Here is a 16,497-nt window from a genome sequence, read left to right as displayed (position 1 = left end):
TGAGAACCCAGCTTCTAAGAGATCTTATGAGCAAGGCTATAATGTTATTTATTTGATTTGAAAAAATATTTGAAGGTTTTTTTTCTTTTTTAATGTTTATTTTTGAGAGAGAGAGAGAGAGAGAGAGAGCACAAGCAGGGGAGGGGCAGAGAGAGAGAGGGAGACACAGAATCTGAAGCAGGCTCTAGGCTCTGAGCTGTCCAGACAGAGCCCGATGTGGGGCTCAAACTCACAACCCTTGAGATCATGACCTGAGCCCAAGTTGGATGCTTAACCGACTGAGCCACCCAGGCACCTTCGATTTGACATTTTTTAAGTTTTTATTTAAATTCCAGTTAGTTAACAGACCGCGTAATATTAGTTCCAGGTGTACAAGATAGTAATTCAACACTTCTATACAGCATCCGGTGCTCATCACAATTGTGCTCCTTAATCCGAATCACCTATTGCATCCACCTCCCCTCTGGTAACCATAGATTTGATTTTTAAAAGGTAAGATAGGTAGTTCCTTTTTTTGAAGTTATTTAGGGAAAATTGACAAATATAATGGTATACATTTAAAGTGTACAACGTGATGCTTCGATACACATATTCATTGTGGAATAATTACCACGATCAGGATAACTAGCATGTTTACGTGTCTATCATCTTACATTGTTAACTCTTTGTGTGTGTGTGTGTGTGTGTGTGTGTGTAGAAATGTAAAGATAGATGGAAATTAAGATGGACACCCTAGTGTTTCAGCAAGACTTGACTTTAAAGTAAACAAATTTTTCTCTTCTTTATTCTTGAAACCTCCCCTTCTCTCTCACTTGTTTTTCTGTAGAATCGTCTCTTCCAGGACCTCGGTATCCATATTGGCAACCGGCTGACCTCAGTGAACACTTAGGAACAACACTCAGATAGCCCGCACCAGCGCTGGTCATGAGACCACTTTGAAGGGATAAGGAAAGTGACTGGTAGGACTACCAGATTCCTATCAAAACCACTCAGGTCCTGTATTTTCCTATAAAACCCCTCAGGCTTTTACCCCTGGTGGATCTGCGATTTTGAAGGCATTAGCCTGCCGCAACATCATTTGGCTGGTAAGGTAACACAACTATCATTCCTCTTAATCCCCAAACCCTGTCTTCATGTTATATGTTGGCTCTGGAACACATAGGTCGGTTTTCATAAACAGTAAGAGTGCGTGAGATCTCTCAACAACGTTCAAGCATACAACTGTTGTGAACGACAGTCACCATGCTATACGTCAGCTCCTCAGAACTTACTCTTATAACTGAGAATTTATGCTCTTTGACCTACATCACCCCATTTTCTCCTTTGCCCCAGCCCCTAGCAAACAATGTTCTATTGTCTGTTTCTATGAAATTGCCTTTTGTTTTTGTTTTTTGTTTTAGCTTCCACACACGAGTGATACCATACAGTATTTATTTTTCTCTGTCTGGCTTATCTCCCTTAGTATAATGCCCTCCCAGTTGATCAATGTTCTCCCGAATGGCAGAAGTGCCTTCTTTTTTTATGGCTGGGGTTGTGCCATTTATCTTTATGGGACTTAGACATGGAGAGGAAATATTTATTCTACTAGAAATCTCAGTTTAGGAAGCTATTCTACTTTGTTGCGCTTTTTTTTCAGTTGTTTTTTTATTATGAACTTACTCCATGCCAGGGTTTCATTTCAAGCATATGGGATGAGGAAATGAAAATGATAGATATGGTCCATATTCTCAAGGAACTTAAATTTCTCATTGTAAGGAAGACAGTCAGTGACAGACACACAATAGGCAATTAAACTCTGAAAGAAATATATTAAATTCTGATAAGAATGACTACTTGAAAAACACAAAAACCCCAATGAGTTGAATAAGCTTATTTATTACTTGGGGGAGTTAATTTTAAACTGAGTGGTCAGAGAAGACATATCTGAAGAGATAGCACTTTAATTAATACCTGCTCAAGGTAGGATTCAAGCATTCCTGCTGCAATTTCCAGACAGGGAGGCCAACAGTACAATGGCAAGGAGGGAGAAAACTTGGTTTGAGCTACTGAAGAGCCACTGTGTTTGGCATATGGAAGATGAAAAAGAAAATGGTAGAGGACAGTGTTGGAAAGAGATAGTTTATTGTAGGATATTCTATTTTTTTTATTATTTTTTTTAACGTTTATTTATTTTTGAGACAGAGAGAGACAGAGCATGAACGGGGGAGGGTCAGAGAGAGAGGGAGACACAGAATCTGAAATAGGCTCCAGGCTCCGAGCTGTCGGCACAGAGCCCGACGCGGGGCTCGAACTCACGGGCTGTGAGATCATGACCCGAGCCGAAGTCGGCCGCTTAACCGACTGAGCCACCCAGGCGCCCCTATTGTAGGATATTCTAAATGCAATGGGAAGTCTATGTAGGTATGCCCCAGGGGGAGGCTATGATTTAATTTTTTCTTGAGCCATGAGATTGAGATATTGGAAGAGAATACATTCGGTGTCATAATGGGCTCTGTGTGGGGAATGTTAAATTTCTGATGGCTATTTAAGATAAAAATTGAATTATCAAGTGGACAGTTGAGTGGACATCTACAAAAGGGTGAAGATAAAGGACATAGAAAGGCCAAAAACAATGGTCTGAGATTTGGGTCAAAGTAGGGATCATACAATACAAAAATTTCTGAAAAAGTGAAGTTGGAGGCAAAATAAGTGAGTAGAGTGTATCAGAATCCGAGAGAGAGTATATGTCAAGAACAAAGAGTTCAACCGACCTGAATTTTCAGAGCTTTGGTAAGATTAATACAGAGAAACAAACCATATTTAGATTTGGTAAGACATGACAGGCACGCTTTCAGTGGAGTGGTGGGTCAATAGTCTAAATGTTTGAGAGAAAAGGATACAAGACAGTAGATGCAGTGTCTTAGAAATACATTGCTGAAATTTCTATGAAGAAAAATAGTGAATTAAGAAATTACCTTGGAAAACTCAAGGAGTTTTGTTGGGGAAAGATTTGTCTGTTGTTTGCTTTGTTTTTCATGAGAGTCAATTAGCAGTAATTATATTTCAAAGCATTGGACAGCAACACTTAAAAAAAAAGCCTGGAATGTCATGGTGCATACATAGGCAGAACACAAAGGATTTTTAGGGCAGCGAGACTATTCTATGTGACACTACAATGGTGGCTACCTGTCATTATACATTTGTCAAAACCCATAGAATGTATAAAATCAAGAGTGAATCCCAATTTAAACTATAGGCTTTGACTGTTAATAATATGTCAGTGCAGGTCCATTGGTTGTAAAAAATATTCCATTCTGCTTCCAGATGTTGATAGTCATGGGACAGATGGAAACTTCCACAATCATTTTAACCAGTTACAAAACTACTCGCTACATAATTATTTTGTTAACTAATATAATTTAGTCATACACCCTTCTGGCAATGAATTTATTCAATATATAGGATTTAAGTCTAAAAAAATGACAATCACATTATTCCAACCAGCGTTCATTAAAAAATAAATTTCCATTGAAAGATAACTGATTGATGGAATCTAAAGTATGATAATTTGAAACAAGTATCTGATGTAGTGAGATTTTCTAACAGTTATTATCATGGTGAAGGAGGGACTGAAATGATACACGACTGTAATGATGTGTCTAGTTTGTGGAAATACACTTATCAATAAAATAAATAGAAAATACATGAAAAAAGCATGGTAAATGGATAAGTGATTGTGTTTAACCTGATTATTAGTAGAAAAACATTGCTGTGTTCTATTTAGAGGCTATTTACCCTTGGATAATTTGAATTACTTATCAAAACGGATGAACTGAATGAATTACAAAGATCTTGGGCACTGAATTCCACAGCAGGGTTAACTGTGGTTTTCAGTCTCGAACCCTCTTTGTTACTGCATAACCCAATCTTATACTCCTTGGTTATGTTTAAAGGTTATATGAAGAGATATGTAATAACAATCTTTAGACACAGAAAATCATTGTATTGTGACCACCCTGGTCACTGACTATGGATTTGTGTGTGTAATTGCACCTCCTTCCTGAATCATCCTGACGACATAAAATCTAGTTGTTTTCACATGATGACAAGATTCTCCTGGGTTTTCTGTACCTCCTAATAGCCTGGATTATCATAGTGAAAACAATGAAATAAAAAAAATTCAATGATTATTTAAGAGAGTTCCATGTGCCTGATTAAAAATAGGTTGCCTTTTTAACATTGTATATCTTTACAAATGAACTTTCCGTTGTATAATGGGCAAAATCAAGTATCTGAAGATGAAAAGAAATATCAGTTAGTCAGAATATTAGCTGATTATTATATATTCCCAAATGTGAACAGATCTCCCTATTGACTGGTGAGGAATTACCAAAAAAAAAAAAAGTTTTGGGAAGCACTGACATTTCAGATAAATTTCTCAAAGTTAAAAAAATGGCCAATTGAAAATGGCAATTGATAGAAGTCTTAATAAAACAGGATTAATTATTATCACTCTTTCTGGTGGTAGGCTCTGAACAGAAATTGCAGTTCATAGGATAAACTATTTTTAGTGTCTTGAAGAAGAATTAGGCATAAAAAATAAAAGATTAATTTGTATAAGTGAAAACCCGGAAATGCAGTTGGCTCAGGCTGGCTCTCAAGACATGGGAATAAGCTGGCTGTTTGTTAAGTGTATTACAGAGATGGATGGGCATTGCGATTTTCTGTGCTGCGTCATTTCGGGGGAGGACCGACAGCTGAAACACTGAAGAGGAAGAATGTTTTGAAACAAGGTAGAGGCAAAACTCATTGGTTAAAAATGAGTGCTATTGATTTTTGGAACGATAGGGAGAAGAATAGAGATTTTATTTTGTGCCAAGAGCAAGTCAAAATTGGCCTGCTGCAAATGCTACTTCTTGAAATGATGCCTGTTTCTTGAGGTTTAATTGAGTATTTGGTGTCATGCAGAGATTTGTATGTCTATCTGCTCTCATCGCTGACATTGAATTATTTCGAGGGAGTCCCGAGTCTCTAGATAAAAAAACAAGCTGCTTTAATGCCTCTGTGGTTTTATCTCATGGTTGAGAAACAACAAACTAATTATAGTCACAAGATTAGCCAGTGGCCTGACTTGTGTGGTGGGTCCCACTCACACTGAGGGCATATAAAAGGCCCTCTGCAGGGGAATTTTCCACAGTGAAGTGACACTTCTCGCCTTCTCTACCCAAGCACAACCTCAACAGCCAACACCATGTGTGGAAGCTACTATGGAAACTCTTATGGAGGCTGCAGCTATGGAGGCTGTGGCTACAGAGGCTGTGGCTATGGAGGCTGTGGCTACAGAGGCTGTGGCTATGGAGGCTGTGGCTACGGAGGCCTGGGCTGTGGCTATGGCTCCTGCTATGGCTGTGGCTTCCGCAGACTAGGCTGTGGCTATGGCTGTGGCTACGGGTATGGCTCCCGCTCTCTCTGTGGCTGCGGCTATGGATGCGGCTCTGGCTACGGCTGTGGCTTTGGCTACTACTATTGAGGACACCATGGGAGACTTTTATCACCTGCACATGTAACTTCATGATTCACCAGCCTTGATTCCCATGCCCTTGTGTTCCCACACTAGATTGGGATAATTCTGATGTGATTTGCAGATTACCTACAGTCTGGCGGCTCCTGTCTGGATCTGAAACCCTTAGTTGTTTATTCCCAACCTTTGCTTCCTAAAAAGGGAGAATGTGGTTTTCATCCTGTGAACCCACTTTATCTTCTTACCGATCACTGATCCTACCTTGATAATTCTCATGCATGTTTCCCAGTGATCTTAATAAATTTGGCTAATCTGAAATAGAAACCTTGGTTTTCTTTCTATTTATTATAAGGAATAGAACTTATTGTATTTAACATTTTTTTTTTGTATTTGCTTGATTCCAAGGAAGGTTGAAATTGCTTGTTTTCGCCATATATATTTTTTGCTCTCTACGAGCTGCTTTACCAGTTCTATTGTGTCTCTGTTGCTGGGAGGTTTTAGACTAAATGACATAACATTTTTCAATTAGTTTATTTTACTTAGCTCATGGTAAATATTCTGTGTATCTTTTTCCTGCATAAACCATCATCTGCAAAGCCTCCCTAAATCATTTTTTTATGTTTTATTTTTAAATTATAGACAGAAAAGTTCACTCCCTCGGTGTAGAGTTCTGTGATTTTGAAAAAGGCATGATGTCATGGTACAACCATCACAATCAAGATGTAAAATAGTGCCATCACACTCATGCTTTGTTTTCTTTGTGGTTTCAAGTTTTTATTTAAATTCCAGTTAGTTAACCTACAGTGTAATATTGGTTTCAGGAGTAGAACTTAGCAATTCATCACTTACATATAAAACCCAGTGCTCATCACAAGTGTCGTGCTTAATGCTCAACACCCATTTAGCTCATGCCCCTGCCCACCTCCCCTCCAGCAACCCTCAATGTATTCTCTGAAGTTAAGGGTCTGTTTTACAGTTTGCCTCTCTCTCTTCCTCCTCCACCTCTGGCCATGTTCATCTGTTTCGTTTCTTAAATTCCACATATGAGTGAAATCGTATGGTATTTGTCTTTCTCTGACTGACATTCCCCTTGGCATAATACACCCTAGCTCCACCTACAGCGTTGCAAATGGCAAGAAAAGATGCTCAATTCATCATCGGGGAAATACAAATCAAAACTACAATGAGATATCACCTCACACCTAGAATTAACAGAACAGGAAACAACAGATGTTGGTGAGGATGTGGAGAAAGGGGAACCCTCTCATACTCTTGGTGGGAATGCAAACTGGTGCAGCCACTCTGGAAAATAGTAGGGAGGTCCCTCGTGCTTCTTCAAAACCTTTTTGCAATCAAGCCCTCCTCACACTCCCAAACCCTATAAATAACGGATTGTTCAATCTATCTACACCTTTGCCTTTTCCAGGTCATATTGTGTTGCGGGGTCCTCAAGATCATGCCCAGTCTTGGAGATTTGCTAGAAAGACTCGTGGGCTCAGCATAGAATTGTGCTCTTGGTGAAGATTTATTATAGCAAAGTATGTCATGATACATAGCTAGATAATAAGGGGAAGAGACCCAAGCAGATTCTGGAGGTATCCTTGTGAAGACCTTCTTATTCCTTCTCGCTCTAGGAGGGGCCACACAGAACTTACTCTTCCCCCAGCAACAGAAATGAAGCAATCCATGGGTGTTATTTCTTCTCAAGGAAGCCCAAAATTTTAACTGAGAACAGATCAAAAAGGCTCCAGACTCCCACAAGGAAAACACTAGTTCAGCAAAAACTGCATTGTTTATACAAAAAATCTAGGCACAGTGAGTCTTGCTTATCAGTTAGGGAATGGTGGGAACACTTCTGACATCCAATTTCCTGGATTTGGTATCAGGGCAATGCTGATTTCATAAAATAACTGGGGAAATATTCCCTCCTCTCCTACTTTTTTAATTTTTTCTTCTCTCTTTCTTTTCTGGAGAGATTCCATATGGCTTGCATTGTTTCTTCCTTTCATGTTTGGTGGAATTTACCAGGGAAATTATATGAACTGTGAGTTTTCTTTTTTGGAAAGATTTTAATCACAAAATGTAGTTTCCCACGAGTCATTTGACCCTTCAAATATATATTTCCCTTTGAGCAAGCTTTTGGCAATGTCCTGCCTTTTAAGGAACAGATCCATTTCACCTAAGTTGTTGAATTTATGAACATGATATTGTTCTCTGTGTCCTCTTATTGTTTTTGATATGATTATAGGGTCTGTAGTGATGTCCCTATTTTATTGCTACTCCTGGTATATGTATCTTCTCTTCTTTTTTTCTTTTTTTTTCTTTGTGAGTCTTGCTACAGGTTTATCTTTTTTTTTTTTTTTTTTTTTTTTTTTTTTGAGAGAGAGAATGAACGCATGCCTGCATGAGTTGGGGAAGGGCAGAGGGAGAGGGAGGGAGAGACTCCCAAGCAGGCTCCATGCTCAGCATAGAGCCAGATGTCGGGCTTGATCTCATGACTGTGAGATCATGACCTGAGATGAATTCAAGAATCAGACACTCAACTAACTGAGCCACCCAGGCACCCCAGGTTTACCAATTTGATTGAAATTTTCAGAGTTGGTGTTTGGTTTCATTTATTTTCTCTATCTTCTGTCTTAAATTATATTACTTCCAGCTGTTAGTTCTATTATTCCCCCTTCCTTTTTTCGTACTTTCTACTAATTATTTTGGAGGAATCTTGGAATACTGATTTGAGAACTTTCTTAACTTTCGATATAAAAATTGACTGCTATAAATTTCCCTTTAAGCACTGCTTTATTTACATCTCACAAATTTTGATACCTTCTATTTTAATTTTCATTTAATTCAAATTTTTAACATCCCTGTAAATTTTCTCTTAGACACACACACGCTTTGTATTTGAAGTGATTTTCTTATAAATAATACATTTATTATATACTTTAGCCAATTGACAGTCTAATTTTAGCCAATTTGACAATCTCTGTCTTTTAATTGATTACCTGAATATTTACATATTATGTAATTATGGTTACCATGGGAATTATTTCTACCATTTTACCATTTATTTCTGTTTCCATTTCTCAGTTTCACTTCACTGCCTATTTTGTATTATTTATGTATTTTTAATATTAGATTTTGTCTTGTGACTTTTTGGCTATATCTCTATATTTTTTAGTGGTTAATCTTGGGAATGCAATATCGATAACTAATATTTCAGAGTATTCTCAGAGCTCATATTTTGCTACTTTAACTAAAAGGTATACACCTTACAAACTTAAATGTCTCTTTCCATTGCTTCTTCTCATTGCATTTGTTATATATGTCAATATACCTTGAAACGCCCTCATTCATTATTATAACATTTTCTTTTTAGTAGTTATACATATTTGAAAGAATTTAAGAGGGAAAGAGTTATCTATTCTATTTACCCAATGCATAAAATTTTCTATTGCTTTCCCTTTATTTCTGAAGTTCTGAGTATCCCTTTAGTATTCTTTTCTTTTAGCTGGAAAATTTCCTTTACCATATCTTTTAGAAAAAAATCTCCTGGACACAAATTTTCTTATTTTTCCTTCATCTAAGAAAGTGTTTATTTCACTTTTGTTTCTAAAGCATATTGTTAAGTATAGAATGCTGGATTCTTTTCTATTAACGTGTTAGGTATATTTTCCACTATCTTTTGGACACTGTTTCTGACAAAAAAAATCCACAGTAATTTGAATCATTTCGTACATGTAATATATTGTTTATCTCTAGCTGTTTTCAAGAATTTTTCTCTTTTTTTGTATATCAGAAGCTTGGTTATGATGTATATGTGTCACCAGCTAGACCCCAAGTCCTGTACTTTACTCCCACCCGCTTGTACTCACTAACCTTTTTCTTACATATTCCTCTAAGCTCTTCTTTCTGGCTTTCCTTTAACTCAGACAAATGGAACCCAAAACCACCCCCAGGTGATGGCAACTGCCTTAACAAAATCTCCTGCCTGCTCAACACTGGTTGAGTTAACCTGACTTGTGCCTTTGCAGATGGACCAGGGAGTGACCTCTGGAATGACCTACAATAGTCTTTACCTCCTTATAATACTAAAATCTCTGTCCAGGGACGAGCCTCAGCCTAATTTATGTGACATGCAATGTATGTATAGGACTGTCTCCTCAAGGTGCATGCACGACCTATGCCCTCCTCTACAAATAGGAGGAGGCTTCCCTCTCTGAATATTCATCCTAACTCTAGAGAAAAGGAACCTATTTACCCACTCCAGGGGAGTCATGGCTTTGGAAGCCATTCTCCATGATTTTCTTATTTGCTACAAATAAGTTTCTTTGTGTGACCCATCAGCCTGATGCAGTTTCTAACCCACCAAGGAGTGAAACTCACTTTGGTTCAGTAACATAGAATCGTGATTTTTTTTTTAGTTTATCCTAATTGGGATTTATTACTTCTTGACTCTGTAAATTTGAGAATTGTACCAAATTTGAGAAAATTTAAGCCATTATTCCTTTAAATATGATTTCTGTGCCAATCTATATTCTTCCTCCATTTGAGATTCTAATGCCGTGAATGTTAAAAATTTTGGTAGGTCCCACAAACTCCTGAGGATTTTTATTCATATTTTTAAACTGTATTGTTTTTTGCATTCAATAATTTCTCTTGATTTATCATCATATTCTCTGACTCTTTCCTCTGATATCTCAGTTCTGCTAGTGAACCCATCCAAAGAAACTTTTTTAAAAAATTTTTGATATTAACTTTTAATTTCTGATATTTTTAGTTATAAACTTTTCATTTGGTACATTTAACAATTCCATTTCTCTTTTGAAGATACATTTTCTTTTTTTTCATTCAATGCTTATCTTTACCCCGTGGATCACGGTTATAAAGTTGCTTAAAACTCTGATAATTTGGGGGTTGGCATCTATAATAGTTTGTTGTTGTTACCACAAACTTAACATCTTAAAAATCACACACTTACTTATTATTTTCGCATTTTTTGTTAGTCTCTGCTCCAGGCATGGTTTAGAATGGTCTTCTGCTTAAGGATTTTTCACAAGGCTGCAGTCAAGGTATCATCTGGGTCTTAAAACACAGAATTGCAGGGGCGCCTGGGTGGCTCAGTCGGTTAAGCCTCCGACTTCAGCTCAGGTCACTATCTCGCGGTCTGTGGGTTCAAGCCCCGCGTCAGGCTCTGTGCTGACAGCTGGGAGCCCGGAGCCTGCTTCCGATTCTGTGTCTCCCTCTCTCTCTGCCCCTCCCCCGTTCATGCTGTGTCTCTCTCTGTCTCAAAAATAAATAAACGTTAAAAAAAAAACCACACAGAATTGCCTCAAAGATTGGCTGGGGAAGGATCCATTTCTAAGCCCACATGTTTGTTGGCACAGTTCAGTGACACACAGGTTATGGGACTGAGGGCCTCAGTTTCTTGCTGGCTTTTGGCTAGATGCCACTTTCAGTTCCTTCCCAAATGGACCTCTCCGTTGGGCAGTATACTACATATCTGTGCGCTTAATCATAGCCTGTGAAGAAGAAAATATGGAAGAAAGATGCACATTATGATCTTACATAACACAATCATAAAAGCAACATCTTATTACCCTTCTACACTTATTGATTAGAAGATGCCACAGATCCTGTCACAGGGAAGTGTGAAGGATGTGAATATCAGTAGGTGGGGGAAATGTAGACCATCTTAGTATATACACCAGAGCACCTCTCTCAATTGTCTCCTCCCTTGAGAATGCATCATAATTAGTAGGTTTTTGTATGCCATATGATTTCATATTGTACCTTGGACATTTTGAATATTGTGTTGTGATTATCTGGATCTTGTTAAAAATCTTGTGACATTGTTATTTGTTATTGTTGTTTTCGTTAGCAGGAGATCAGCCTGGTAAGCTTCATTCTACTACAACTTGTCTCAAATTCATGATTGAGTATGTTTTATATATATATATATATATATATATATATATATATATATATATATCAAAGCTAAAGAAGAAACCTGAAGCCAGAAGGTAAGATTTTATACATTCAGCTATGTTCATATAATATGTTCTCAGGCTGCAATATCTCCTGTCTATTATGAACCCATAAAAATTAGTGTCAAATAACTTGCTGAAATATTGATACTAACCCGTATCTATGGCAGATTCTAAATCTTTTGAATAGAGCACTTGGGCAAACTGAGCTATATTATTTTCCCCTCCACTCCTAAATACGATTTTCTTTTGCTGATCTGAATGGTTGAAAGGGCCTGTGAGCAACTAGGTATAAGTGAAGATTAGGGTTCTGTGTGGGTTCCAGTGGAGAGAATTCATACAGGGCTTTCTGCACTGTGGTTTGGCACGCACTTGACAAAGTTCCATATATCTTATGTAAGTACTATAAGTGAAACTTACTGACAGCATCAGTACTCTTAAATCTCTGGCCATGTAGGGGAATGTCAACTTCAGCCCCACATGCCAGGTCTCTGTTGAGACTGGAGGCAGCCTGAAGGAACCATTAAGCAACTACAGAAATCTATAGAGCAAGAAACATAAAGAGCTAAAATCATTATAAGGAAAAAATATATTTCCCTCTCTTTAGAAGATAAGAAATAATATTTACAAAGGTCACAGATTTTTCTGTAGTCACAACTCTTGGAAGCACTACAGTAAAACACAAGGTGATATTGAGGACAGTTATTTCCTGAAGAAAAGTAATTGTTACCCCACTAACAACCAAAAAAAACAGAGTCAAACTCTGCATAATACATAAGTAGAAAAAAAAAGTTTTCTCTTTCAGATTTATGAGGAAATTCAAAATTTATTAGGAAAACAGAGAAGCAAATTTAGCATAGAATTACAAAAACAAGCGCTATAGCAACGTCATCTTGTTGGAATATGAATTCACAGGTTGAGTTTTATATTCTTCCAGACATTAAGTGACATCAGTTCCAGATATCAGACTTTTAGCAAATCATGTCAGAAGTTTACAGGGTAGTGTAGAAAAAACATCACTTAGGGGTGAGGCAGAAAATTTGTGTGGTTCAGAACTGCTGAATCATTAAGTGATGGTTCAGAGGGTGAATTTCTCATGGTGCTCTCAGTAGTAATAGCCACAGCCAGAACCAAAGCCGTAGCCACAGCCTAGTCTGCGAAAGCCACAGCCATAGCAGGAGCCATAGCCACAGCCCAGGCCTCCATAGCCGCAGCCTCCATAGCCACAGCCTCCGTAGCCGCAGCCTCCATAGCCACAGCCTCCATAACCACAGCCTCCATAGCCGCAGCCTCCATAAGAGTTTCCGTAGTAGCTTCCACACATGGTGTTGGTTGTTGAGGTTGTGCTTGGGTAGAGAAGGCGAGGGGAAGTGTCACTTAACTGTGGACAACTCCCCTGCGGAAGGCCTTTTATATGTCTTCACCCACCACACATGTCTTGTCATTGGCTAATTTGTAGGACCAATGTGAGTAATTTGTTGACTTCTGGTTTTAGACATGGCTTCAGAGGCGATGACAAGATCTGTTTTGTTTCACCACATCTGAATCAGTTTGTGGGCCTTTAATGAGAATCAGTTGTCTCAGCCTCAAAGCTGTACTCACAAGATCTTTAGTTGCCCTTTGTAACCAATCTCCATGGCAAGAAATAGCTTTTTTATTGACAAACTCTGACCTGCTCCCAACAAATAATTTTACCTTCACGGTATTGACATTCAGCAGATCATACTATTCTACCTTAACCTCAAATCTCTCCACCTGTTATTACCTCCCACTCCAAACCTATTATTTTCCATGAGGGATTCTTCCCATTTTCATGTGAGCAATGCTTTACCACTAAAAGCCAAAATTTGTTACTTGGCTTCATGAAACTTTTGATAAAAAACAAATAGTTTGGTATTCGGAAATACTTAGACTTTCTCATTCGCATTAATGTTTCTTAAGCTTTTAGCACTCTATTTTTAAAGCATGAAATATTTTCCTCACGGTTTCAAATTTATATCCTGAATTCACAGTGAGGAAAAAGGGAAATGATGAGATTTCAATTGATCTATGCAATGACATTTTCATGAAATATTTTTTAAAGAATTAGATGTTTATACTCTTTGTGATCTGATGGGAGTATGGCATTTTTAATTTAAAACGATAATACTGGCAGAGATAATGTCTCACGGAACCTACTAGATTTTCCCTAATAAATAAACTCTTGGTAAAATATCCCATACCATGGGAAATATGAGAAGCATATTGCTACTATTATAATTATTATGTTATTGCTTTTACTACAATGAAGTTCATTGTTGAATTCAATGATAAAGTCAAATAACCACTTTGAACTTCTATGTTGCTAGAAATATCAAATCATAGGAGTCAATAGAGCATGTTTGATATGTATAAACTGTTACTTTATGTTTTCACATAGTTACTAAATTTTTCTTCAGGAAAAATTTTAATTTAATTTTTACTAAATATAAGCTCCTTTGGAAGCATATTTTTAAAATGTATATTCATTAATCTCCACCATTTCTCTGTGTGAAGGTATGTGTATTGTATCTGTGTGTGGGCATGCATGTGTGTGTGTGTGTGTGTGTGTGTGTGTGTGTGCAGCTGCCACTTTTCTTTTAAAGGGGGTTGGGGCACTTCAAATCTTTTCCACTTGCAGGGACAAAGCCCTCAGTCTGAATGCAAGGGGTTTCAGTAGGAGACTTCCAGCATGACTAAAATGATTAATGCAAAGGAATATGGTTGACTTATACAGGTATCTATTTCCTATAAGAATCTGGAGATTCAATCTGCTTGTTGACCTACCTACAAAAAGTTAGGATGAAAGATAATTGCAATAACTTAGGGGGTCTTTGTATAAGAAAGCAAATCTCACCTAGGGAGAAGATAGAAGGAATCTGAAGTAGAACATCAATGAACATGTGTATAAAGTCTTTTACCCGGTATTAGAAATAACTAACTCTGCCTGCCCTGAGAGTAATGGATATTCCTAATGAGGCAAACTAAAAGGAGGTAATCTGAATACTTTTCTTTAAGTTGTCTGTGTTTGAGGGGTTTACATACGAACACACATACGTTCTGATAGAATAAATCTCTAGTTTCAGTAGTGGGTGTGCATAGATCAATCTTCTTATGAAAGGAACTAGCAGCTCCAAATCAGAAGATCAATCCGGGGATGCGTAATGACTCCAGCTTTCACAAAAAGACAAGGCAAACACTATCGGCCATTTTTTTTTTTTTTTAAGTTTAGAATGTTTAAGAGCCACATAATTTGGAAAAGCATAGCAAGCATCCACGCAAATGGCAAAATCCGAGAAGAGAAAATACATTTGTCATGAAAGAGTCGATATCCAAATGTAAACATTCATTAAAGGCAGAAAAATATGAATATGGGGTGAGATGGAGGGCAAATTCAGAAATTCTAAAATCTCGACTAAAAGGCTAATGAGAAAAATGATACAAAAATATCCTGCGCCGGGCTCTGCGCTGGCAGCTCCGAGCCCGGAGCCTGCTTCCAATTCTGTCTCCGGCCCTCTCTGCCCCTCCCTCACTCTCCCTGTCTCTCTCTCTCTCTCAAAAATAAAATGAAAACATTAAACAACTTTTTAAAAGAATCGTACACACGCAAGGTGACAGACAGAGAAGAGGAGCAGGGAAACATTTAAGGGCATTTTCAGGAGTGGAGTTCCTATTTAGCTTCATCATCAGACATTAATAATTAAAGGATACTAATATTTAAATGTCCCGGGAGTTGCTTTGCCTTTCCTGGGGGAAATAGCACCCAGGAAATATTACCCAAGATATTTTCTAAAACAGTATTACCTACACAATATTTTATATTTACATACCGGAGACTAAAATCAGGTAGTGCTGAGAACTGCCGCTTGAGTCTGTTACTCCTCTTTACTTTTTCGCGGGTGTAAAATGTCAATGGTTTTTACCACATCTCAGAGTCTTTCTGAGGATTATGTGAGGTAATGCACCCAAGGGGTTTCACGCAGTAACTGCTCTGTGGTAAACAGCTAGTAAGTGCTACGGAATGGTCATTATTATTACAATAACAATTATACATTGTTACACAGAGTTCTGATGTAAGAATTCCATGAACAGCCCCAGGCAAGATAAACAGACAATGGTCCCATGTATACAAAGAAGCAGAAAATACACCATGCTTATGATAGTGCATGATACCCCATCGACAACAGTTATTAAATTCCAGGCATGGTTTAAATGCTTTACATGTCTTAACACATTTCATTCCCATAAAAGCACTAAAATGTAGGTGGTGATTTTTATATTAGAATGGCAAGGCCCAAGAATTTGCATAATTTGCCCAATGTCATAGGCAACCATGTGATGGAATCGAAGTCTCACACAGTGCAATGTTGCTGGAAGCTGAGCTGTCCCAGCCTGAGTGGCAGGGCCCGGGCTATGGACGGATTGGTGACTGCAGGCGGCCCTCTGACAGTGAAGCTTCTTGTCCTCCCGCTTTTAGGTAATTTGGCCTTAATAAAGTACCTGGGGTATTGTCTGTTGGGGAATGGCCCTCGGCAGGCCCCCTGGGAAAAGAACCATCAGGGAAGAAAATAAGTTTCCGCAAGAAATTGTGCGGCCTTACGTCTAGCCCTTGCCATCCCCTAAGGAGACTCCTCTACTTACGGGAAGGATAGCCTCATACCTTTGCCAGCAAAACGGGCCCGTAAAGGAGAGACATATGGATTTGAAAGCCCCACTCCGGCAACTAAAGAGTGTATCTCTGGGCACAGGTGACTTCAACCCCTAGGCCCACCTGGCCCCCCGGAGGCATTCCAGATGATGACTGAACGTAGTCGGTTAAGGTACAGAATGGTTCATTGGTTCCTAGGTGCACTGTCTTTCTGAGAATGTATGGGGCATGGGTTTCTAAGGCTTTTTCGGCCCCTTTCTGGCACCTCGGACCGAGGCAAACACATCGTTCTTCTGGCCTCATGTGGTTAGGAGGTCATGTCCCTGTAACTGTTCCACTTGAGGTGT

General features: G+C 38.3%; 2 protein-coding genes across 2 annotated transcripts; one reads left to right on the top strand and one right to left on the bottom strand.

Annotated features, from left to right (window-relative positions):
• The first annotated feature begins 5,108 nt into the window (after positions 1 to 5,108).
• LOC131511483 (keratin-associated protein 6-3) lies at positions 5,109 to 5,824 on the top strand. Its single transcript, XM_058729130.1, has one exon. The coding sequence runs from the start codon at positions 5,231 to 5,233 to the stop codon at positions 5,507 to 5,509; it is 279 nt and encodes a 92-aa protein (XP_058585113.1). The 5' UTR covers positions 5,109 to 5,230; the 3' UTR covers positions 5,510 to 5,824.
• Positions 5,825 to 12,290: 6,466 nt separating this feature from the next.
• Positions 12,291 to 16,198, bottom strand: LOC131513209 (keratin-associated protein 6-3-like). Its single transcript, XM_058732548.1, has 2 exons — positions 16,163 to 16,198; positions 12,291 to 12,880 (listed from the first exon to the last, which is right to left on the bottom strand). Exons 1-2 carry the CDS (start codon positions 16,196 to 16,198, stop codon positions 12,590 to 12,592), a joined length of 327 nt encoding a protein of 108 aa, XP_058588531.1. The 3' UTR covers positions 12,291 to 12,589.
• Positions 16,199 to 16,497: the final 299 nt, after the last annotated feature.

This window comes from Neofelis nebulosa, chromosome 5 (assembly GCF_028018385.1).
Source record: "Neofelis nebulosa isolate mNeoNeb1 chromosome 5, mNeoNeb1.pri, whole genome shotgun sequence".
NCBI classification, from domain to species: Eukaryota; Metazoa; Chordata; class Mammalia; order Carnivora; family Felidae; genus Neofelis; species Neofelis nebulosa.
This window is presented reverse-complemented; position numbering and strand designations above follow the sequence as displayed.